Source organism: Lolium perenne, chromosome 1 (genome assembly GCF_019359855.2).
Source record: "Lolium perenne isolate Kyuss_39 chromosome 1, Kyuss_2.0, whole genome shotgun sequence".
Classification (NCBI taxonomy): Eukaryota; Viridiplantae; Streptophyta; class Magnoliopsida; order Poales; family Poaceae; genus Lolium; species Lolium perenne.
This window is the reverse complement of record NC_067244.2, coordinates 26,966,368-26,991,632: the sequence shown is the minus strand read 5'-3', so window position 1 is coordinate 26,991,632 and position 25,265 is coordinate 26,966,368. Positions and strand designations below refer to the sequence as shown.

The 25,265-nt window shown below is 42.6% G+C and overlaps 1 protein-coding gene across 1 annotated transcript; it reads left to right on the top strand.

Annotated features, from left to right (window-relative positions):
- The first annotated feature begins 22,597 nt into the window (after positions 1 to 22,597).
- Positions 22,598 to 23,855, top strand: LOC127330889 (ethylene-responsive transcription factor ERF094-like). Its single transcript, XM_051356989.2, has one exon. It carries the CDS (start codon positions 22,730 to 22,732, stop codon positions 23,570 to 23,572), a length of 843 nt encoding a protein of 280 aa, XP_051212949.1. The 5' UTR covers positions 22,598 to 22,729; the 3' UTR covers positions 23,573 to 23,855.
- The last annotated feature ends 1,410 nt before the right edge of the window (positions 23,856 to 25,265 follow it).

The following is a 25,265-nucleotide window of genomic DNA, read 5'->3' as shown; positions in this document are numbered from 1 at the left end:
TCTTATTTTTCGAAGAGCCATCTGGGAGCACCTGGGGATGACCAGTGGGGCACCCCAGGGCTGCCCCCCACCAGCCGGCGCGGCCAAGGAGGGGGGCCACCCTGTGGTGTGGGCCCCTCCTTGCCCCACTTATTCATCTCTTCCTCCCATCTCACTCTCTCTCCCGAAAAAACTCGTACCAGCTTTCTCTCACTCGCGTTTTGGCTCAAGAGCTCAGGATTCCTCGATCTCTTTGCTCAGCCCAGATTTCTGTCTGAAATTTGGCACATTTGCTCTCCGGTATGTGACTCCTTCGATTATCCAAGTAGAATTTTGTTTGGTTGAGTATATCTTGAATATTTTGCTGCTGTAGGTAACATGTTTAGTGAGCTTTCATGCTTGTTCTAAGTTGTAAGAATTAGTTTTGATGCATGTTTAGTACTCTAGCAAGTTCCTATAGTAGTTTCCCTCAATTATATGACTCCAAATCAACTTTTATAATGCTTGTTGAAAAATTTCAGAAAATGGAGTGGAATAGGCACCAACTAAACCAACAAGAATTGGAGGTGCAAGAAGTTATGAGAGTTCACCGCGAAGAGGGAGTACACCCCTCTTACTACCCATGCACAGATTTTATGAGGAGTGCAGGAATCTTGCGAGATGTTCAAAATCTGATTTCCAATGCAGGGTTCGAAAGTTTTGTTGTTAGTGAACCTTACCAATATGAAAAACGGACCATGTCAGTGGTGCAGGATTTTGAATTCAGTCGGTCTCAATCTAACCCCATGGTTCGATACAAAATTTATAATAAAACTTCAACTTCTCTTTTGATGATTTTTGTGCAGCAATTAGAGTGCCACTTCATGGGCACCATGGGATTGATCTCCACTTAGGCCAAAAGCCTAAGCTTGGGGGGAGGTATACCGGCATCACTCATTCATTGCATATTATAGTTGCTGGATACTTGTACATACTTGTTTAGCTTCTTAAAGTGGTTTTCTAATAAGAGGGAGATGATATTTGGGGAAGCGCTGATTGAAAACAGATTCTAGACTGATACCAAAAAAAATCTCAAAAACATACAGAACGTTATTTTGCGAAGACAATTTTTGTGCATGTTCCCCAGGTTATTATCTAACTTTCATTAGTTGAACACTTTTCGAGCTGAGCAGCGAAAGAATTTCTTAAAAATCGATTACTCTACTGCTGTCAAGTTTGACGAATTTCTGCTGCTTTGTGTTTATGTGACTCTTTTAGTTTTCATTTTCTTGTTTTTTGCTTTGTTTCTTTTCTAAAACACAAAAAGACCAAAAATATTTATGTTGTTTCTCTTCATCATTTGTTTATTTTGGTTTCTTGCTTTTATTTTGTTTTATTTGCTATCATTGGTTTGCTATAAGAAAATCCAAAAAGATTTTGCTTTGTTTGCTTGTTTTCTTTTGTTCTTGTTTACAATTCGAAAACACCAAAAATATTTGCTATTCTTCTTTGGTTTTGTAAAGTTCATTATGGAGTTCAATGGTCTTTGGTGGCTGGAGCGTGGTTTTCATTCCAAATTATTCAAGCTACACAAGTGAAAGGCAATAATGACGATCTACGACAATTCGACTGTGGTGAGATGCTGGTATGAACTCTATTTGTTTTCATTTTTGTACATATACTCATCCATGTGAGCATGCTTAGTTGGTTCATGTGAGGTATATGTCATTTAAGAAAGTCTAGTAGTTCATGATCTCTCATGTTTAGCTCCAGTTTATTAATATGAGTAGCATGTCATATATATTTGATTGCATTGTTTTATTCATAAATAGGTATGACATTTAGGTATCCTCCTCTGAATAATTCACTTGAATCGACTTGGCACATGCTCACGCATGCATATGACTAAACAAGAGTCAATTAAGCCTCGATGATTTACTTTGCCTCAGAGTTCTTGTATCACTTTTATGCCTCCGTTAATTTATTTTGCCGCAAGCATGATTATGACAGTTACTGCTCTCTTGATTGTCGCTTCCCAGTCTATTGCTAGCCTTCACTTGTACTGAGCGGGAAAGCTGCTCGTGCTTCCAAATCCCCGAAACCAAGTTATTCCAAAGTGTCCACCATAAATACCTATGCATGGCATTTCAAACCATTCCAAGTAAATTCTCATGCGCTACCTTTAAACCTTCAAAATACTTCTCAATTTGTGTCGATGTTTTATAGCTCATGAGGAAGTATGTGGTGTTTATCTTCCAACCTTGTCATTTACTTTTGACAGACTTTCATAATGGACTAGTGGCACATCCGCTTATCCAATAATTTTGCAAAAAGAGCTGGCAACGGGGTTCCCAGCCCCAAAAATTAACTTTCGTCAATAATTCTCTTCACATGTTTTGCCCTGATTCATCAGTAAGAAACTTAATTTTGCAAATAGACACTCCTCCATGGTATGAGAATGTTGGAAGGCACCCGAGGATTCGGTTAGCCATGGCTTGTGTAAGCAAAGGTTGGGGGGAGTGTCATCCATAATAAAACTAAAATACGTGTGTAAACAAAAGAGAAGAGGGATGATCTACCTTGTTGGTAGAGATAACGTCCTTCATTGGAGCCGCTCTTGAAAGTCTGGTTGACGAGGTAGTTGGAGTATCCATTACCATTCGTTGACAACAAGAAACACCTCTCAAAATAATTTTACTCCTGTTTTAAAAATGAAAAGCTCTAGTGCATGTTAATCCCTGCTTCCCTCTGTGAAGGGTCAATCTTTTACTTTCATGTTGAGTCACCATCCTTTCTTTGAGCACTTTCTTGAGAGCAAAACTGTCATTCTTAGTATAATATGCTTGTCCCAAAATGTGATTAATTGTGGTATAACTTTGATGCTTTTATCTTTGACAATCTCTACTTCTAGTCTTTCCATGAACCTCAAAGGTGCCCGAGCATTTATGTTTTGCTGTACAAATACGGGCAAACGAGATACCACTTTATCATATCCTTTTATGAACATTGCAATCCTGCTGATAGACATGATTCATGATGCTTATTATTAATTTGTTGGTACCTTTTCCATGATTGACATAGCTATTAGATGATTTTATTTGCATGTATCTTATTATGAATTGCCTAAGTACTTGTCCATAGCATGAGAATATTTACATCATATGAACAAATGTTTTCGTGAAAGTTCTTTTATCGCACTCAGTTGTTAACTGACTTGCTTGAGGACAAGCAATAAGCTAAGCTTGGGGGGAGTTGATACGTCCAAAACGTATCTACTTTCCCGAACACTTTTGCTATTGTTTTGCCTCTAATTTGTGTATTTTGGATGCAACTAACACGGACTAACGCTGTTTTCAGCAGAATTGCCCTGGTGTCTCGTTTTTGTGCAGAAACTCAACTTTCAGGAAAATCCCCGGAGTTTATTCCAATAGGCCTATTTTCATAGAAGAGGGACGGAGCCAGAAGACCAGAAGGAGGGGGGCCACGAGGTGCCAACCCCATAAGGCGGCGTGGTGGGCCCCTGGGCTGCGCCGCCCTATGGTGGCGACGCCTCGGGCGGCCCCAGGTGCTCCCCTCTGGACTACTTAAGGTCTTCGACCTAAAAACGCATGGGGGGTTAGACGAAATCGCCAGAAGCCATCCAGAACACCGCCGCCATCGCGAAACTCCGTCTCGGGACCAGTAACTCCGTTCTGGCACTCCGCCGGGACGGGGAATTGGAGGAGATCATCGCCATCATCACCACCGACGCCTCTCCATCGACCAGCCATGTTTCCCCCATCCATGTGTGAGTAATTCCCCCGCTGTAGGCTGAAGGGGATGGTAGGGATTGGATGAGATTGGTCATGTAATAGCATAAGATTGTTAGGGCATAGTACCTAGTGTCCGTAATTGGTACTTTTATGATATTGTTGCAACTTGTTATGCTTAATGCTTGTCACTAGGGCCCGAGTGCCATGATCTCAGATCTGAACATGTTATTGTTTTATGATGATATTCATTGTTTTATGATCTTACCTGCAAGTTGTATACACATGTCGCTGTCCGGAACCCGAGGCCCCAAAGTGACAGAAATTTGGACAACCGGAGGGGAAAGCGGTGATGTGAGGATCACATGTGTTCACGGAGTGTTAATGCTTTGCTCCGGTGCTCTATTAAAAGGAGTACCTTAATTTCCAGTAGATTCCCTAGAGGCCCGGCTGCCACCGGCTGGTAGGACAAAAGATGTTGTGCAAGTTTCTCATTGCGAGCACGTACGACTAAATATGGAACACATGCCTATGGATTGTTTAGTACTTGGATACTGTTTTATTACTATCTGCAAATGCCCTAATTTGATTTTTACATGAGTTTCTCTCAGCCATGCAACGCCCGTTCATCCATCCATGTGCCTATAGTATTTTAATCCTGCTGTTTACTATAATCACTACTGCTGTCTTTGTTACACTGCTGCTGATATTTCACTACTGCTACTGCTATAAAACTCTTACTACTGATAAACTCTTGCGAGCAAGACTGTTTCCAGGTGCAGCTCAATTGATAACTCCGCTGTTAAGGCTTACAAATATTCTTTGGCTCCCCTTGTGTCGAATCAATAAATTGGGTTTTACTTCCCGCAAAGACTGTTGCGATCCCCTATACTTGTGGGTCATCAACGTCCATCCTTACCTCGATGCATCCGCGGTATCGCGGAAAACTGGACTGCAGTAGTACTCCTAGCACAGTAGTGTCGCTGACCACTGTCTCCACTGACGCGCTCGCCTCCCACTCCTCCCACGCGCATCTGCGCCACATGTACTGAAACATCATCAGCACAAACATCATCAGTCTGTATACCGGCATCAACACAAACTGGAACTGTAGCACATGCTGCAACATCCACATCAACAATGAGTGTAGCTTCATCCGGCTTGTCACCAACAAGAACTGGCTTGTCATCTAGAGGCATGGCTGAAACATCACCAATATCAATGCTCGGAACATCATGCACCTCTTGCTGCACTTTAGGCTTGTGCAACTTCTCCTTACGCACCACTAACTCCACATCAGACTTGATATGATCATCACGCAAAGGCTTCAAAGTCCGCTGTTTGCCACCATGCATAAAAGAATATGTATTTTCTCTCCCAACATGTGTCACATTACGATCATACTGCCAAGGACGCCCAAGTAGCAATCCACACACATCCAATGGCAATACATCGCACTCTATCTTATCAACATAATCATCAACTGCAAATGGCACACGCACCTTGTGAGTAATCTTCAGTATACCACAGCTATTCAACCACTCAAGACGCTTAGGTTCAGGAAGACGCCATGTAGACAATCCCAACGCTGCCACCATCGCCTTACTAATGCCATTAGTACAGCTACCACCATCAATCATCAACTTGCAAGCCTTGCCCTTTATAATGCACTGAGTCTGAAACAAACTCCACCGCTGAACCTTGTCAACTGCCTTGCAAGCATCATCTTGTACCTTCTTGAGTTGCATATTCAGCCCGCTCAATGGTACATCCTCCTCAACAGTCACAATAGTGCTCTTGGTATCAGAGCCAGGTTTCCTCTCCTCTGAAGATATCACCTTGCCCTTAGTGACTGTTGGTAGTGGAACAATCTCCTGAATAGGAACTATGCACTTGTCCACTTCCTTTATTGCATGCACAACTTCGGATGGCTGCGCACGTTCCTCCAACGGTAACCATAACCCTCCACGAAGAAAAGTCTTGAAGTCCTTCCAAGCATAATCAAACTCTCCTCTGTCAACCGCATCACACCAATAATCGTACAACTCCTCGTCCACACGCCGGTGAGCGAGAATATATGCATCATAACCAGTGAGTCCTCCATATCGGCGACAACGAATGAAATCCAATTCCATGTTCCTTTCCCAATGTTCATATTCCTCAACTGTCGCATAATGGTGTAAATACCACTTTAGTTTGGACACATGACACTGTACGCCCTTCCGCATGTCAAGGTAATCATTGAACACATAACCGGACTTCATGCCACGTGAACACCGTATGCCAAGCTTATCGCCGGAAAACGAAGCAAGAACAGCGATATCATCAGTTAACGACGCCGGAGACGGAACAACCTTAGCAGCAGCCTGCCCAGCCCAGGGCCTGGTTGGACCGGCCTGGGGACCAGTTGGGCCGGCCTAGGGCCCGGTTGGACCGGCCTGGGCGCCGGCATGACCGTCCTGGGGCCCGGTCAGACCGGCCTGGCGACCGGCCGTGCGGCTAGGCGGCACAGTAGACCGACCGGTTGGCATCAGCCTATGGCCCGGTTTGGGCCGGGTTGGCCGGTCCAGGGCCCGGTCAACCGGCCTGGTGAGACCAGAGCGGGTCGCGAATCTGCGTCTTCTTCCCGATTTCTGCCTCAATTTTTCGCGATTTGGACCTCCGAAACAGCCATGGATGACCTGCAAACTGCACCACAACAGCTCCAAACTTCCTCCAACCAACCTCCTTCGACCGAGAGCCAAGCTCCACCGATCTAGAGCCAATCTTCTCCGATGCAAACCGATCCGAAGAGATCGATCAACAAAACCTCACCGTGAGCAACCCAGAAAGCTGATACCACATGATAAGGGAGCATCCCACTAGATCCTCCTATGTTGATGCCCGATCTTTCACAGCGAGAACCTGGGGTAGTAATTCCTCCCAACAACGCGATGAACGCAGCCTGGAGAAGAGGGAACGAATCCAGCAAGCAACGGATCGATGAACGATACGCCTCAAACCTCGAGCTAGACAATCCTTGATGAACACAAGAACCTTCGCAGCGGATATAATAGATAAACGGCAGCGCCGTACCCCCGGAGGGATGATACACGTGAACACACGCAACTAGGTATAACCTAAACTTTATACTAAACTTGAACTACCCTAAACCCTAGCCGCCCCACCTCCTTATATGAGGGGGAAGTGGCCGGTCAGCGTTGCTAGGCTGGGGCGCCCCACTATGGGCCTAACCTGGTTTGTTTTGGATAGGTCCAAAAGCAAACACAACACTAATTTAACCCTAATTGGCCCACCACAGGACCTGGCTATATTATTTCCTAACATAAAATGAATGACACAACCTTAGACTTATTACATAGCATAGGTCGTCCTAGCGTGTCACTCCTGAATCCTCGATGGCGTACCACCTAGCTTGGTGGAGTCCTGAAATATGGCTCCACATAGGCCTCCGTGCCCATATCAGAGTGTTATGATTAATTTTACGGGATTTTTATATAGTTCGAGAGGACAATCATAGAATTTCGAAATTATGCCAGTCTTGAATCCCGGCCACAAGGTTGAACTCCCAGCAAGAACAGTCAGCAACTTCAAAGTCGTGGGTCGTGAGACTCGTGATGGCTACACTGATTAATCAAGTATACTTATTTCATGGAATGATGGAATTTGTTTTGTCAAATAAGCCAATATGGATGAAGCATGCTTTATAATACAAGTAGTAATGAAAGATACTACTATGATCGTTCCTAGCTTTTAGCCGGTCCACATCACGTCACTGTAGCATGGAAAGTTAGTGAGGCCCAAAAGGCAAACCAGCAGGCTGGTCCGTGCTACTTCAAAAAAGAAAAAAAGCAGGCTGCTCCGTGCTAGTTAGCTCTAGCACCAACTTGCAATTGTCTACTAATTGAGGAAGATATATTATCTGGAGCAACACTAGCAAATGTATTGGATTATTATACTTGGCCTGTTGCATACGGACCGGTTAGCCTACATGCATGCACCACCTTTTGAGCAGTTGAGAATGAGCGTAGATATGTAGGTAGTTAATAATTACAACTTATTGTGTACAAATAAATCAGGCTAGATTTAGGCTACACTATTCTATATACCTGTTTGATCATCACAAATGGCAAGATGTACCCTCTTGGCGACCATTGGATATGGAAAATAGTGGTTAGGTTGATGTAAAATTGCCACACATTTTCATAGCATTTTCCTAAAAAGGTGGCGATCCTAGGATTCCACTCGCGTTGAAATGAAGATCTATCGGATGCTTGTCCTCCTTGATCTAGCCAAAGTGTCGAGTTTTTAAGGCTCTGCCGGCAAACTCCTTTGGGCGACTCATGCCTAGAGATTTCTTGATCGGATGGGATTCGGTTGTGTGTTCCTATATTGTTTTACCGGCTGTTTGGTTTCAGCAGGGAGCGGCGCGAAGCTCTTCTATCTGTTGCCATCATGGGACAAGTCTTTTTGATTCCATGGTGAAGTCAGAGGCGGAGGATGGTATGGAAGCTGAGTTTTGAGGATTAGTGCTAGTGGTTCCAACCTTTGCGTCGATGGTGAACTTTCTTGGTGTTTCAGGCTTCATAGCAACAGCATGCGAGTGGGGGCGTCATCACAGGATAAGTTCAATGTCCTACCTTTTAGGGTGAAAGTCCAAGATCTGTCTTAACTGGTTATGTCTGGCAATGACCTTTTTGAATGCATTGTTCTGAGATCGAGGACTTTCTTCAGGGTAAAAACCTAAGATCTTTGATTGGGCGACGCCGACGCTTAAGCACGTCTGTCTGCCCTTCTTAGTAAGTAGCTGGACTTGGATCTTGGAGGCATCACTTTTGGAGTTGAACTTCAAGTGTTGTCATGGTGGTGTTTGTGTTGCTGATGCAAGGACTGAAAGACTATAGCTGAACATTTCCTTTTTTAGCTTCTTCTTTTTTCGGACGTGTGCATCCGTACTACCATTAGGGTATTATGTTGTTGCAAAGATTGGGTGTAATTTTTATGTTCATGCTATTAATATATTCCCTTTATTGAAAAAATCCAGACAAACATTCATAATACGGACGTAACAAGTTTTATTTATATTTTAAGACTTACATGCATTCTTCTAGGTTTGATCAACAGTTGTAACCTAGGACGTGTGAATTTTGTGTCATACAAATGATCTCACTTCAAAAAGAATGTGTGTACCACTTACTTTCTGTGTGAATGATGTATGTCACTTAATAAACCCACCTATTGTTGATAAGTACCAGTCAAACTTGATCGTGAAGTTGATATGTATCTAAAGTTTTAGAACAAAGAGATATCTTATGATAATAAATTGTTTCACACATAGCACAAATGCATATAGGTATAAAAGATGCATGAGCAATGGTGGACATGCCATACAAGCAAGTTGGGGAAGCTAACTTGGGACTTCGGTGGCGGAGGAGGGTAGACACTTCCTACATGGCCGTTAACAACCTAGTAGTGAACGCAATGAAGCTCGAGGTTGATGGGGCCTGCCCCTGCAAACCTACGATCCCGAGTTCACCGCTACAAGGGGTATTCATAGGTGATAGTTCAGAACAAGACACCTATTTCTTATTCTTCGTCCACCTTCAGCGATAACTGTGAGTAACATCACCATAACTTCCTCCTCCACTTCCATGTAGTTAGGGTAGATCTTTGACTGCTTTATCTTAGATCTGTCACTGTTGTAGACTTGTTGGTAAGATGTTTGACTGTTCTAGCTTGGATGTGTGGATGTGGAATGTTAGATCTATGATTGTTTACCTAGATTGTGCTACTTAGTCATGTGTAGTACGACCTTGTTCTAGGTCGGCCATGAGAATGGCTTGTCCTATATTGTATTGTTGTTTGCCTAAGATTGTGCCATGGTTCATCTTGTATGATCTTGTTTAATGTATCCCTTGAGCGTGTCTTGTTTAGTTTTGTCGTTTTCCTGGATTGCACCATGGTAGTCTTGTATGATCTTTTTCTATGTAGGCCTTGAGAATGTCTTGTGATCTTGTTTTACCTAGATTGTAGGATGGTTTAACTAGCTTGTACATGTGTGTCAATGTAGGACTCGTTGTGTGAATATCTTAGTCAGTCTCCCGTACCCTTTGAGGACTCGCAGATCCATTCGTTTGTCGACGATTTGTAGGATCACTTTGGGCGAGAACAATGTGGTGATGGGTTAGAGTTTTGACCAGCTTCAGCATGCACAACTCGAATCAATGTCTCAAAGCTTTGTGCAAAGCCTTGTGAACAATGTCGCATCAAAGGTTGCCCTGAGCCTTGCAAAGACAAGGAAGGCGCAGGAGGTGCATGATGCTCATGCAACACAAAAATCGCACCCTTCGTAGATGAAGGGCACCATGAAGTGGCTGCCCTTCTAGTCCTCCTTCGTGCTGGAGAGGATGTGCAAGCTCATCAAAACTAGCGTCCCTACTGACAAAGGGTTCGAAGAGGTCTACTTGTATGTTGATTACAAGGATCTATTTGAGAATTGTGGAGCCGAGGTGACTTCTATTCAGGTGTACAACCACCTAGCTAAGGAAGTGGAGTGAGGTGGATCCATATTATCAAGCTTAGAGATCTAAGTGGTGCTCAGTGGGATGAGGACAACTGCAAAATTATGTTAGAGGTGGACCACTACTAGAGTCAAATCACGGTCATGACACTCTAACTATGTTACACTTGTCATTTGATCATCCATGGCCACTTCTAACAGTCTTCTTTGTATTCCTTCTTTAGGATCACCCCATGGACACTGAGTTCCTCAACAAGTCGATCCATAACTACACTGAGATGCACACCATCTTCACAGGCTCGCCACCAACAAGTTTGTCATGGGCTCTAATGTGCCCCTAACACACCTTCACCTCCACCTGAGGAAGCAACTAACACGCAGGATTGTGATACCATCATCATTGATGGACCGGACAAGCCTGCCACTGGCCACTCAACTGGAGGCAAGAGGAAGAGGGGTGGGCTGGCTGAGTATGAGATATAGGCCTTCAGTATGACTGAATCCATCAAGGACGTCGCTCAAGCGATGAGGTCAACAAGCCAACTAGCATGCAGCCAGAGCTCTTCAATGTTGTCATGAGCGTTGTTGAGTTCTCCCATGAGGCTCTGATGGTGGCTCTTAGCCACCTTGTGGACCACAAGGCCTAGGGTAGCAACTTTGTTGGCATGGAGGAGAGCCACAAGAACCTGTGGCTCAGGACCTACCTGTAATATCCCAGGATTTGGGGTTACAAAAATAGAGGAAACAGATGTGTGCATTGCATTCATGCATAGAAAATCTGGGAAATTTTCGCGCTTTAAAGTAAAACAGTCACGGTAACTGAAGTTTCACTTGGCCTTGATGGAATTGAAGTATCTCATCAAGTCAAGCGCTATAAACCTCAATGTGACCCTTGCTAAAACCTTGTTTTGGGTAGAGATGATTTGATCTGAGGGTTAGATCAAATGGAACTAAAATCAACACAATCACACATTAATCAAGGATCAATTACTTGGTCTTATAAAAGATCATAACATGTTATTCCTTATCATAACATAGGAACATCTATTCAATTGGATATCAAGTAACAATAAATGGAGAAACTATTCTTGACTTATCTTTTCCATGTCTTTAACAAATAAATACTCCTACCATGAATCTCATGGTATTTCTTGAGCTAAACTTTGGAATTTAACCCCAACACAAGCTTATCATTAAACCCCAGAGATGGGAGAGGCCTATAACCATCAAATAGATAATAATCAAACTCTAAGTTATTAACACTTAAAAGTTAAGAAACTACACTTGAGGTACAATTGAATTCACTTTAAAACTATTTACCAAATATGGTGAAACACAAGGACCTAAGTGCATAAAAGCCACACATTCTGATTTCAATCATAACTTATTAAATATGTGCAATATCACAAACTAAATTCGTTTACATTATGAATTATAGTTCAAACTATTTGAATAAAATAAAATATGAGTACTTTGAAACTCATATGATCATGCCTTGGTGAAACTAACAATCACCATTCAAAATTGGGGTATAATCTTTGTCTTTGACATTTTAATCCCAATTATAATATAAATACAATCACAAATGATATAGTGACTCAACCCTAAGTATAAAATCATTCACAAGATATTTAGTAACAAAAGCCACTTGGCTATCCAAAAATAAATCACATGAGAGGATAATACCCATGCCACATAGGATGAAAATATCCACATAGCTTGAATCCTAAGCTATGCCACCTCATGCTTAAAGGATTGCTATGAATGAGAGCATGACAACCAAGCACCTTACTCATCAAATCAAAGCAAGAGTCATCCACATATGTGTCATGATACTAGGGCATGCCCAAGCCTATAAAAGGAGCCTCACACTTCATCCATTTCATCATCTTACATCATGATGCAAGAAAACCAACACATTAAGCCACTCCATAAAATAGTTAGGATCAAGATGAAGCAGCTAGGAGGTGAAGGCATGCCACAAGATGTAGGTTTATCTGAATTCCTGAAGAACAAGCTACAAAAGATAGCAAGGTAGAATTCTTAGGAAGACCACATATTTAGATAATCACATCAACATTCCTTGAGTAGAACCCTAGATTATAATCCAAATCCTTGTGGAGTGAGAGGGGTAATTGGTATAACCATATCCAAATACTTTTAGTAATACTTTAGGAAGCCAAACCTTTGATAATCACAACTTGGTAATGACAATAAACCCTAAGAACATTAAGTAAGGAGCTATTAAGAATAAGTTGATCATGATAATGCCATGACCATGCTTTGGAGATCTGTAAAGACAAGCTTAAACCTTAATAGGATAAGTAGATATTATTCACCACATGAAATCATAGGGAGGTAACTAGTAAGCAACCCTAGGCTTATATCCCAACCTTAACTTGTGAACCACTTGGTGATCATAAGTAGAATCCTACCCCATCTATATTCCATTCATTCATCAATTAAAGAACCTAAGAAAACCTTAGTGTCAAACTCTATACCTTGTATGGTGAGAAATCATTCATCATTATAACCAAAGTTAACTATAAAAAGAAATATAGCTACTTTAGTTACCTTAATCATAAATTAAGGATAATAATAGAAATCTATTGGTAGAAGATAAAACCAATTCTCACCATCTTAGTAACTAGAGGAGAACATAAAATGTTAAGGAATAAACCCTCTTATCATGGTTAGGGGAGATTAAACCCTAGCACATGCAATATGATGTCATCCCTATAACCTAGAATTATGTCTTAACCCTAGTTTGTGTATCACTTGAGTGATCACAACTAAAACCTAAGCCACAACTAAGTTCCAAACCATGCATCATTAGGTGACTATAGTCAGAACTCTATAATTGCTCACTAATTAATCCTTATGCTTCAATTATTAAACATAAGAAACACCTAATGCTAAATTCCATAATGAAAACCCATGCATGGTGAATAACCACTCATATCAACCATTTGACTTAATAACTAAGACCCAACTATGAGGAGAGTAATACCTACTCTAAGTATTTCAAGGTGCTATTAAAATATAATACTAGTGCTAACCTTGAATAGGAATTTAATAAACCATACAAGACCTTAATAAAGGGGATGCTCACATAAAATCATATGCATGGGACTAAATTCTCAATTATGAGATCAAGTCCTAATGAAACCTTCTAAAAACATCTGGGTATAAATTATCAATTCTAACAATTCCAAAAGGTGGGGGCATTCCAAATGAAAAAGGAAAATTAAAATGAATACTTAAAATTCTTGCCTAATTGGAAATTGCAACAAAGCTCACATATATTAAATGTTGTTCAACAACAATGGAGTAATGCATTATCCTTTTAATAGTCATAATAAAATTCACATATCAAAAATACCTGCATGGTATTACATGAGTTAAATTTGAATTAAAACAGAGTTATAAAACAGAATTAAATGAAATAGAAAACAAGAAAAAAAAGGAAAGGACTTACCTGGACCTCACCTGGCCGCAGCAGCCCACCAGCACGGTCCAGAAGCAGCCCAAGACGAGCCCAGCAACCACAGCCCGTGCCCCTTCGTAAAAATATCGGAGAGGAGGGTCGTCCTCATCCTCTCCCCGCGCATGGGAGACAGCACGAAGCCGTGCTCGGCTTCGTCTCGTCGGTGGCAGCTCCTCCTCGACCGGCGGCGTGACGAGGCCGCTCCAACGCCGTATAAAAACCCCGAGACGAGCCCTAGCCTCGGTTTTCTTCTCCCTCTGCTCCATTTTCGCCAATTCCGAAACCCTAGCCGTACGGTCTCCGACCATCGCCGCCGACTGAAGCCACCCCTAGCCTCGCCGTGACCACCATCGGAACCGCCGTCCTCGACATGGTCACCGTACGCGAGGAATCGAGCCGAAGCCTCCGCCAGCAACCACGCCTGGCCGTCTTCTCTGACGCCGGTGGTGGCCCAATCCAGTGAACCAGGCCATCTCCGACCACGTCGACACGCGCATCGTGCTCCTGGTGAGCCACTGATCCTCCCAGCATGCTCGCCTAGCTCGATTGCGTCCCGTAACGTCACCGCGCCGTATGCCCGTGAGCGCCGCCGCGACCTCGTCGACGGCCATGCTCCGGTGACCTAATCGGAGCGACGCCGCCACCATATGGTTCACCGCAACACGCTGAGTTGAATACGCCTAGTCGTTCGCCTGGGGAAGTAGCCTAGCACCGACGTCGTCGCCGTCCGATCGCCGGCAGGGAGCTTCCCTGGCCACGCTGGCAATTTGACCAGTCCACGCCTTCGTGGCTGTGGACGTGGATCTTGGACCCACCAGTCATTGACTGTGGGTAAGACTTGTCCGGGTAGGTTTAGTGATTTCAGTTTAATTCAAATTCCAGAAAATACTGAAACTTTGCAAATAAATATAAAATCCATTTTAATTCAGAAAAATGCAAATGAGATATTAAAATGTTCCTAAAAATGAAATCTATCCAACAAAAATATAAAATGAAATTTTTATTTTAAATGAAAATTTAATTATTTAACCTATTTAATTAAGTCTTTTCTTTTAATTCTAAAAGCAATTAAAATTCAGAAATTAAGAAAAATACCTAAAATAAATAAAAACCAGTAAGTAAATAAAGAAAATATGAAAACTAATTATTGTTTACTAATATATTATTAAATCTTTATTGGGAAGATTTAAAACACTAATTGATAATCATCTAAATTATTAATTGTTCAAAAGTAACAAAATGGCAAATTCAATATTGTTTTTATTTCAAAGTTATTAATAGCTTGAACCTTATGGTGAAGTTATTAATGTTGGAGATATGCCCAAGAGGCAATAATAAATGGTTATTATATATCTTTGTGTTCATGATAATGTTTACATACCATGCTATATTTGTATTAACCGAAACATTGATACATGTGTGTTATGTGAACAAACAAGGAGTCCCTAGTAAGCCTCTTGTATAACTAGCTTGTTGATTAATAGATGATCATAGTTTCATGATCATGAACATTGGATGTTATTAATAACAAGGTTATGTCATTATATGAATGATGTAATGGACACACCCAATTAAGCGTAGCATAAGATCACGTCATTAAGTTATTTGCTATAAGCTTTCGATACATAGTTACCTAGTCCTTTTCGACCATGAGATCATGTAAATCACTTATACCAGAAAGGTACTTTGATTACATCAAACGCCACTGCGTAAATGGGTGGTTATAAAGGTGAGATTAAGTATCCGTAAAGTATGAGTTGAGGCATATGGATCAACAGTGGGATTTGTCCATCCTGATGACGGATAGATATACTCTGGGCCCTCTCGGTGGAATGTCGTCTAATAGCTTGCAAGCATATGAATGGTTCATAAGAGACCACATACCACGGTACGAGTAAAGAGTACTTGTCATGAGACGAGGTTGAACGAGGTATAGAGATACTGATGATCAAACCTCGGACAAGTAAAATATCGCGTGACAAAGGGAATCGGTATCGTATGTAAATGGTTCAGTCGATCACTAAAGTCATCGTTGAATATGTGGGAGCCAATATGGATCTCCAGATCCCGCTGTTGGTTATTGGTCAGAGAGAAGTCTCAACCATGTCTACATAGTTCGCGAACCGTAGGGTGACACACTTAAGGTTTGATGTCGTTTAAGTAGATATGGATATATGGAATGGAGTTCGAAGTTTTGTTCGAAGTCTCGGATGGGATCCAGGACATCACGAGGAGGTCTGGAATGGTCCGGAGAATAAGATTCATATATAGGAAGTCATTTTCTAGGTTTGAAAATGATCCGGTATTTTTCCTAGAAGGTTCTAGAAGAGTCCGGAAGAAATCAGCATGGAAGGTGGAGTCCCAGAGGGACTCCACCCACCTTGGCCGGCCAGACTAAGGGAGGAGGAGTCCCAAGTGGACTCCTCCCCATGGTGGCCGGCCACCCCACCAAGGAAAGGGGGGAGTCCCACTCCCCCTAGGTTTGGTCATATGGAAGGTTTATGTTGGGGTCTTATTCGGAGACTTTTGACCTAATCCTTGGGGCTTCCACCTATATAAAGAGAGGAGGGGAGGGGCTGGCCGGCCACTCTTGGCTCCACCTTGGCCGCACTCCTTTGAGGGCCGGCGCCCAAGCCCCCTCTCCCCAAACCCTAGCTACTTCTCCTCCACCACCTCTCCCACATATGCTTAGCGAAGCTCCACCGGAGATCTCCATCAACACCGCCACCACGCCGTCGTGCTGTCGGGATTCCAAGGAGGATCTACTACTTCCGCTGCCCGCTGGAACGGGGAGAAGGACGTCGTCTTCATCAACACCGAACGTGTGACCGAGTACGGAGGTGCTGCCCGATTGTGGCACCGTCAAGATCTTCTACGCGCTTTTCAAAGCGGCAAGTGATTGTCTACCGTAGCAACGAGATCTAATCTCGTAGGTTTTGGAAATCTTCAAGGGTTAGTCTTGTTCATCCCCTCGTTGCTACCATCTTCTAGATTGCATCTTGGCTTGGATTGCGTTCTCGCGGTAGGAAATTTTTTGTTTTCTATGCAACGAATCCCTACAATTAATTAAAGAACTTTAGGGTAATTAGAAAGCCCTAGTTCCATAAGGAAGAAAACTAGGAACTCATCATTTCATGTGTAATCCTAAAACCCTAATACCATTAGGAACCTAGCTCCATTACTTCATATGAACCCTAAATGATTTCCTAACCTAAACCCAAATTAACATGTGATCATGTTACTTCAATAGTAGTCATATAACCATAGTAGCAACTAAATATTTGCCATGACCACATAAAATGTAGTAACCTAGCATTACTAAATTAGCATTCCATGTGTTCATCTTAATCAAACCTAGCTGATCAAACAGAACCAACCCTAGTTCCTATCCTTAGAGATATCAACCTTATTTATCCATGCTTAGCATCACACCATTGTGATGAACCCTAATAGCAAACATGCCAATTTTATGCATCCTATTCCATACACACTAAAACCTATTAGTGTGAGATAATTATTAATCATCCTATTTAGGAAACCACCATTCCTTACTTAGTAGATCCAATAGGAAACTCTAGATACCCTCACCGTTAATTGAAATACTTGTTATTACTTAAGAAGTATGTTCTTCAAAAGTTATTCTTTTGAAGTAAACAGAGAATTATCATCAACCCTGCCTAATAGGACCTATAGCCAATAGCCAGTTATCATCAGCAAGGTAAACCAACCTTGATAGCAACTATTTATAATAAATTTCTCAAGATGCCTAGGATTAACTCAACCTTACAAGCCCTAGGTGTTGATGAATCCAACAATTGTTGGGATCCATCTAATCCTTACTCCAGAAACCAATTGGAATCATAATAAACCCTAGAACCCCACAAACCAAATTATCATACTTGTTCTTTATTAAAGAACATGTTCTTCAAAAGTTATTCTTTTGAAGTATATGATAATCAATAATTAACCATGACATATAGTGCTAAAACCAACCACTATTCATTACATGTTAGAATTATACCAAATCTTATTGTTGTGCGCTATTAATGTTATCGTTATGATATGTTGCAGCACCTGTTTTTGATACTATCACACCTGAATAAGAACCTTGTTTGTGAATCACTCTAAAAGTGCAACACACCCTAAACAAATCATTTCAACTCACTAATCCTAAATCATCGGGGTTAGGTCGCGCTTAGAGCGATTATATCTCATACTTATGCATTATTGCATCCTTGCCAATATTTTAAACATCGTCCTTACCAGACGATGATGCTATTTCAGAATTTGGAGTTATTGCGTTTCGAAGACCTTGCCTGCATAATCTTGCAGTCAAGAAAGGCAAGTTCATCACTTGCTCATGTCATTTGAATATTTTTATCAAATTACTTGCAAAGTACTATGTTTATCACTTGTGCATAAAAAGCAAAACCACTATTTTCATAACTATGAATATGACTATGTGGTTGGCAATGGAACCATGGAATGTGTTGATATGGTGGAGGTTCCATTGCAATGGGTTTATATCCATCTAGGATTAAACAACAAATGTCGTCCAGTGATTCTTGTGCCGTAATACCCGTGTTAACCATAAGATCTGGAGTGGGACGGAATAGTCAATTGTATTTCCACCTCTTGTACATCAACAGATGCGCTTTACCGTAGACACTTGTATTCCAAGGGGACAAGCGGTAGGGTGGGGAACCCAATAAAGTCCCCACGGCATTGTCCGTAGACACTTGTAGCCCGAGGAGCAAGCGGTAGGCTGGGGAAGCCCTAAGTCCCCACGGTATTGCGGTCTATGAGGGGTTGGATCTACCGGCGAAGGAGTTTGGTTCGATCCCAGATTGTTGTCGTGGCCGGGGGCCATCCTTAATTGGTATAAGTACACTGGCGAGGACCCAGGGTCGGGGATGCAACAAAGGGTGGGTGTGCGAGGTAGCGGAGGAATATGATTGGCTATGACCTTATACCGGGCCTCACACCAAAGGAAGTATGGACGAGAACTAGACTCGGTTGGCACCAAGGTTAAGATCTCTTATGGGTAAAGCAACACACCTCTGTAGAGTGTAATGAATCGTGACCTGTCACTCCATGTTCCGGGTTTTGAACTGCGAACTCTGCCAGAAAGGAACTCCATGAAGTTCTAGTAAACCGGTGAAGGCTGACGGACATAGTTCTTCTGAATAAAAGCAACCTTTTGAAGAAATGGTTATGAAAACTTGCATTGGTATTAGACTTTCTGGTCTAATGCCGTAGCTAGTGCATTAAACACCTCTTTCCTATAATGAACTTGTTGAGTACGCTCGTACTCATCCCACTCTTAAATCCCCTGCTTATATATGGAGGCATAGAAGGATGATCTACAGTGCAACTCGAAGACCGAGGTGTCAACAACTACTTCAAGGGACAGGAACCTGTCAGAAGAGTCAAACCCCACATCCAACAAGGATGAAACCGAGCTTAGCAATAGAAAGGAACTAGTTTTCTAAACCTAGCTCCTATTTAGCTAGAATCTATTCATAGCCTCCAGAGTTAGTTAAATACTCTACGAATAGAGTTCGTGATAAGACTAGACTACGAGTCGTTATTTTGGAGTTTATTTGCAGTTTTACCTCATTGTATAGTAGGAGGCTGTGATGATCTTATGTAACAGAGTAAATGTTGTAATTCTATAGACATACCTTGGACCCGCATATGTTTCTGTTGTACCACTCTGAGCGATATAATACTAGTGGAACAGTGTTTCATTGGTGTTATATCAGACTTGCATACTACACCATGCAGTGGTATGCCGGGTCACCACACTACCTGTCCAAGCAGCACTAAAATTTGTGATGTTGTCATAGGGCCATGGGGTGGGGACGCATCCTTTCTTGCCGATGATGGATGATGATGTTGATGTTGTGATGTATATTTTGATGGTATCTAGGGCTTACAAACTTCTCTTATGGCATGTAATTATGATGAGGTGGTACATACTAACCCCTCATGTGACGATGACTTCGCGGTTGTAGGACGACATCCAATTTGCAATGGTGCTAGGTTAACACCTTATTCTACGATGAAATTTTGGTTGTTCAATCATGGATGCTCTCCTTAGCTTATGAACTTGTGAAAATGTTGTCTTGCTTGGATGACCTAGCGATCTTTGTCAATATTTATAATCATGTACTTAACTCTTTTGTTTATGTTCCATGTTAGTGGTACATGGCGTATAGGGGGAGGCAGTAAGGAGTCTACAGTTCGTGGAGAATCTGACAGCCTAAAGTCAATGGTTTCTCCCATAACATATGGTATGAAACACGAGAGGAAACAGAGGAGGAGTTCAAGAAATTCTTGGTTGGTGGGGCAATGGCTTTTCAATGTATGGTTGTTCAAGCACTCCCTGGTCAAGGTATGTTTCTTCAAGGTATGCCTATTCAAGCTATGGTTGTTCAAGCACGCAATGTCTCATCATCATTGTCGTGATGGTGGCGATCGCCAAGATGGCGTTCTTCTGCTACCTACCTATGTCTATGATCGTATGTAATGGTAACCACACCAAAGTTTGAATGGGGTAACCATAAGCACGCTCAACACATTAACTAAACATCCTATTTTTGCACCAGCCTCTCCTTAAACCAAGTTCGTGGGAAACCAAACAAATGGGACAAAGCTGCCTCAGTATGGGAAACCACACGAACTGGACGCCATGACTTTTGGGTTGTTTCTCCCTAGTCATGCCCCTCGGGGACATGCACCTAGGAGCCCAAAAATGGATCAGGCAACCAATCACGCCCTAGAACATCGCTACGTAGCATTAGGGAACTTCTAATGCTTAGCTCTTACCATGGTATCACTCGCAAAATGCTAAGGAGGTAATATAATTAATAACTAAAGATACTATCATTCACAAAGGTGGATTTTTGTTGTTCGAGCTAAATGTAGCTTTTTTAAAAACGGTATTTAGAAGTTTCAAAAAATATGAAGAAAATCTAGATATAGACAAGGTTGTATTTTACAAACGTGCAAATTTTGAACTTGATATACCTTATATTAGGGGCTGCACAAAATATTTTAAAAGTTTACACTCTTCACTACTATAGATGTCAGATTTTGTCATTTTTTCACAGCCCCGAATATAAGGTATTTCACGTTGAAAAATTGCACGTTTGTAGAACACAACATTTTCTATTTCTAGATTTAGTTTTAAAGTTTTGTGAAAATTTAAAATGCATTTTCGAATATTTTTTTGAAAAAACATGCTACGGGTAGTTTGAGCTACATCTGTGCTTTTGGCTAACGTTGTATCTTATCTACCATATGACTCATGTACATGTCTAAATGCAAAAAAAAAGAATATTTTCCATTTCAATCACATGTGAGTATGGCCCCTAAATCCATTAAATGCAACCTCACTTAGATACTCTAACAAGTCAATGTAGTGGAGTAGTATGATAACATTCTAAAAGACAACCCACTAGGAGATGCCTTAAATCAAATCCATTAGATATCGGCAATTCAAAGTTGTAACCGTGTGCCTTGCTTCTCAATTAAAAGATGTGGTTTATGGTCTGTAAAAGTATCTTTAAGATACACATGTCCAGGTGCATGTTTTTGTGCACATGTGACATTTTGTCAAAAAGGACAAGCTTAGCGCCCTGTGTAAATACAATCTGGTGCTTTAACAGTTTCTTTCTTGAGACCTTCATTTTTTTTTGTTTTTCCCCTATGCACGCCATGTTTTGCACTTTCTATATTTTGCTAGAAAATTCATGCAAACATAATCTTCATCATGAAACACAAGATGCTTGCACATTGCATATGGTAATTTTGATCAGTCATGGCACTTGAGTCTGTGTGTCATTTAACCCACATATTGTTGTCGACATCGGTCAAACGTGAATCTTAAATCACAATGTCTTAAGGATGAAAACATAGCTGATAGTAATAAATTATAGTAGTAACAGATAAAGGCATGTATTTGTGAAGAATGCATGACACATTCTTATATATGCAGAAATCCTAGGATGCACAATTTCTAGTTGGTGGTTGGTTTAAGAAAAATACCAATGACCTAGAATTACACGCAATAATAATCTTGAAACACACCCTAGCACCATGCTACTGGGAAAATTAACAAAGGCATCTACCAATTACAATAATAAAGTGGCATGTAGTAAGATGAGGTAGCATGCTTGACAAAACCAAAATGCATATGTTCTAAATTCCATAGGAGAGAACGATGTTTTGGTAGTAGTATCCCTAGCGTGATGTGGAGACGTACGAGGATCTTGCGAGAAAATTTGTGATAATTTTTTCTATTGGTAGTACATTTGTTTATCACATTGGTTTCCAATTGCTTGTATGTCAGCGATAAATTTCGAAGATTCGAGTATGTCATCCTGATGTGCCAGTTAATCGCATTTTATGGTTTCCGAAGAGGAAAAAAGAGGCAGCAGGTACATTAGTGAGGACTATAATTCTTCCGTTCCAAGGGTACAAGTGGACTTGGATCCCACATGTAGGTTAGTCAATGAATCATTGGTACCAAATGATTTTGTTAAGGGAAGCAAATATTTGTATTAAGGGGAGTTCTCATCTGTAGTGTCTTGACCAATATAGGCAGGGTGGTACTGTAGCAGAAGATGAGAGGTGGGTGACGTCATGTCGCCTGTCGTATCCAGCCGCCCTACCGTGGCAAAGGGTTGTCCCTGTCAGGTGTGCCTCTTCCGTTCCGTCCCGTTCCATCTATTGGGAGCTTTGTGGGGCCCGCAATTATTTAACCATTTCTGTTTTGGGTCCTCGGATGCGGTGGGGCCCGCACAGAAATTTTGGAGGACTAGTCAAATTCAGCAGATGGAGTGGGCTGCTTGAGTGCTTGCTTATAAAAGCAGAGCCAGATGCACTGCTCCTGCTCGTAACTGTCATTGCTCCAACCAAATTCCGGCGGCGAGCACCCTTCTCCTTGTTGTAGCTCTTCTCCCATCCAAGCTAGCTAGCCAGGCCAAGCATTTGGTCGATCGAGTAATAATGGAAGACCTTCATTGTTTGAGTGGTGACACGGGGCTGTACTCGTCGTCGGCGTTCGACATGGGCGACACCGACGACATGCAGCTGCTCAGCGCGCTCCTCGAGATGGGCGACATGTCCGGCGGCGGCCATTACCTGGATTTCGACATGGAAGCTTCGTCTTCCTCCTCGTCCTCCACCTCCAGCTCCTCCTACTCCTCCTCCGACCACCACCACCAGCAGCTGCCCCTCGCCGCCACTGCTGCTCCACCAAGCAAGCGCCGCGCCGAGCAGCAACCCGCCGCGAAGGGGCTGATCGGCGTGCGAACCCGTCCGTGGGGCAAGTTCGCGGCGGAGATCCGGGACTCCACCCGGAAGGGCGCCCGGGTGTGGCTCGGCACCTTCAACACGCCCGAGGCCGCCGCCATGGCCTACGACCAGGCCGCCTTCTCCGTGCGCGGCGCCGCCGCCGTGCTCAACTACCCCGTCGACCGCGTGCAGGAATCGCTGCGCACCCTCGCGCTCGCCGCGGGGGGAGGGTCACCCGTGCTGGCGCTGAAGCGTCGGCACTCCATCCGCAAGCGGTCGCCCAACAAAGCCAAGAAGACGACGGCCATGGCGGCGCCCGCAAAGATGATGAAGGAGCACCTGCCCGTGCAGCAGCAGGCACAGTCCACATCAGTCTCTGCTGCCGTGGTGGAGCTGGAGGACCTGGGCGCGGATTACCTGGAGGAGCTACTCCGGGTGTCTTCCGACCAACAACCATCGGCGGCGGCGATGATGATTGGTTTCGATCACTGTGTCGACGGCAACTCGCTTTTCGCCAGCACCAGCACGGCCCCAACCTTGTTCCCTCACTGCTAGAAGAAGTAGCTAGTTAGCTCGATTTGCCAGAGGTCTGCTTGCTTGAGATAATTGCAAATAGTATGCACGCATCCATCGTCCATCGATGAGTTTTCACCCTTTGTTGCACCTGCAAGTTGCTGCAACATGCCAACAACTAGCTGCTAGCTCCATGTATGTCGATCGGTACGTGCGTTATACACACGTGATTGATCAAGATACAATTATACAAGCAGACACAGTGTAGGCAATTTCGATCGGGAAGAAATCTATATACTACCAACATACTCCCCGCTTGAGCTTCCATCCAAAACATGAATGTCTTCTATACGTACGTGTGGCCTGCATGTGGCCACCTCGCACCTTCCTTAACGAACTGTACTTGTGCATGCGGGCCTAGCTATCTAGCTAGTGAATCATGCTCTCTTTTTTAGTAAAAAGGGAACAGATTTTTCGAGAGAACATGGACTGATTAGCAGCTGAAAATGGCATCAATTAATAAATGGAAGCTTCTCATGTGTTTCCTCGATGGAGCTAGGTCCCATCAATCAAGATGTACCGGCCTTTCACACTCCGGATCCTCTCTCTGCTGTTGTAACCTGGATTTGTTTATCTATTTTGGGCATCAATCAATCCTACAGTACATATAGAAGTACCAGTGAGAGTATATACCATAAAATAAGGATGCGTGGCATGCACGAGCAAGTTAGCCCTGATTAGCAGGAGAGAGAAGGCAGTCAGCTAGCTTAACCGGTCCAACCATCAAGTCAGTATGGAAATATGACTGATCGATCACCACACTCTCTATGCTGCAGCAGCCACTTGGTTTGCTCGATCGAGTCAATATGCACAACAGAGATATCTCTGTACATACGTCTTGTGTTGACCATTTAAAAGATTGATCATCTAGTGCACTGGTGTGTTGTTGACCACGTATATGTAGGAGACTGCTTCTACTCATATCTGTGGGGTGATCCACTGGAAATGGGGTTGAACGGCAGTGTAGATGCTGCGTGCGCATAGTGTGATGGTGAGTGGTGACAGGGTCGATGCATTATTGAAGTAGTGCAAGTTGGGGTGTGTATACGGTGGCGCGATCTCGATCCGTCACTGCCTAATTTCTGTCCATTCCATGAGCTTAAATCGCGCTGCTCCAACTTGTAGCAGCAGCAAAATAAATCTACTGAAGCTTTATTTTGAAGGAGAACTTGGGTATGTTAAATATAGTATTATTTCGTGCGCTCAATAAGGCCTAAAGTAAAGCAGAAGCTCCCACCCAGATTTGCACTTTATCTTTTTTATTAACCCTATGTAACTAGTTTCCGAACAAATTCCTCATATTAGCCAGGATTATTATTTAATATCATGTGAACAACACTCCAAATAACTTTAGCCATGGGGAAATTAAAAAATAAATGTTGAATTGTTTCTTCTTTATTACAAAAACAACATTTCATATTATCATGCTAATTTCGCTTTGCCAGATCATATTTAGTTAGGATTGTTATAAAAGCGACAAGCAAATAACGAAGAACGAAACAAGAACACACGCAGATGACACAAGATTTAACGTAGAAAACTCCTTCCAACACAGAAGGGGAAAAAACAACGGGCGTCAGCCAGCAAAACTTCACTATATCGGGGAGTGTTTACAAACGCCGTAGATTATCTTATAATCTGATAAACCCTAGCCGGCGGTTTACAAGATATATAT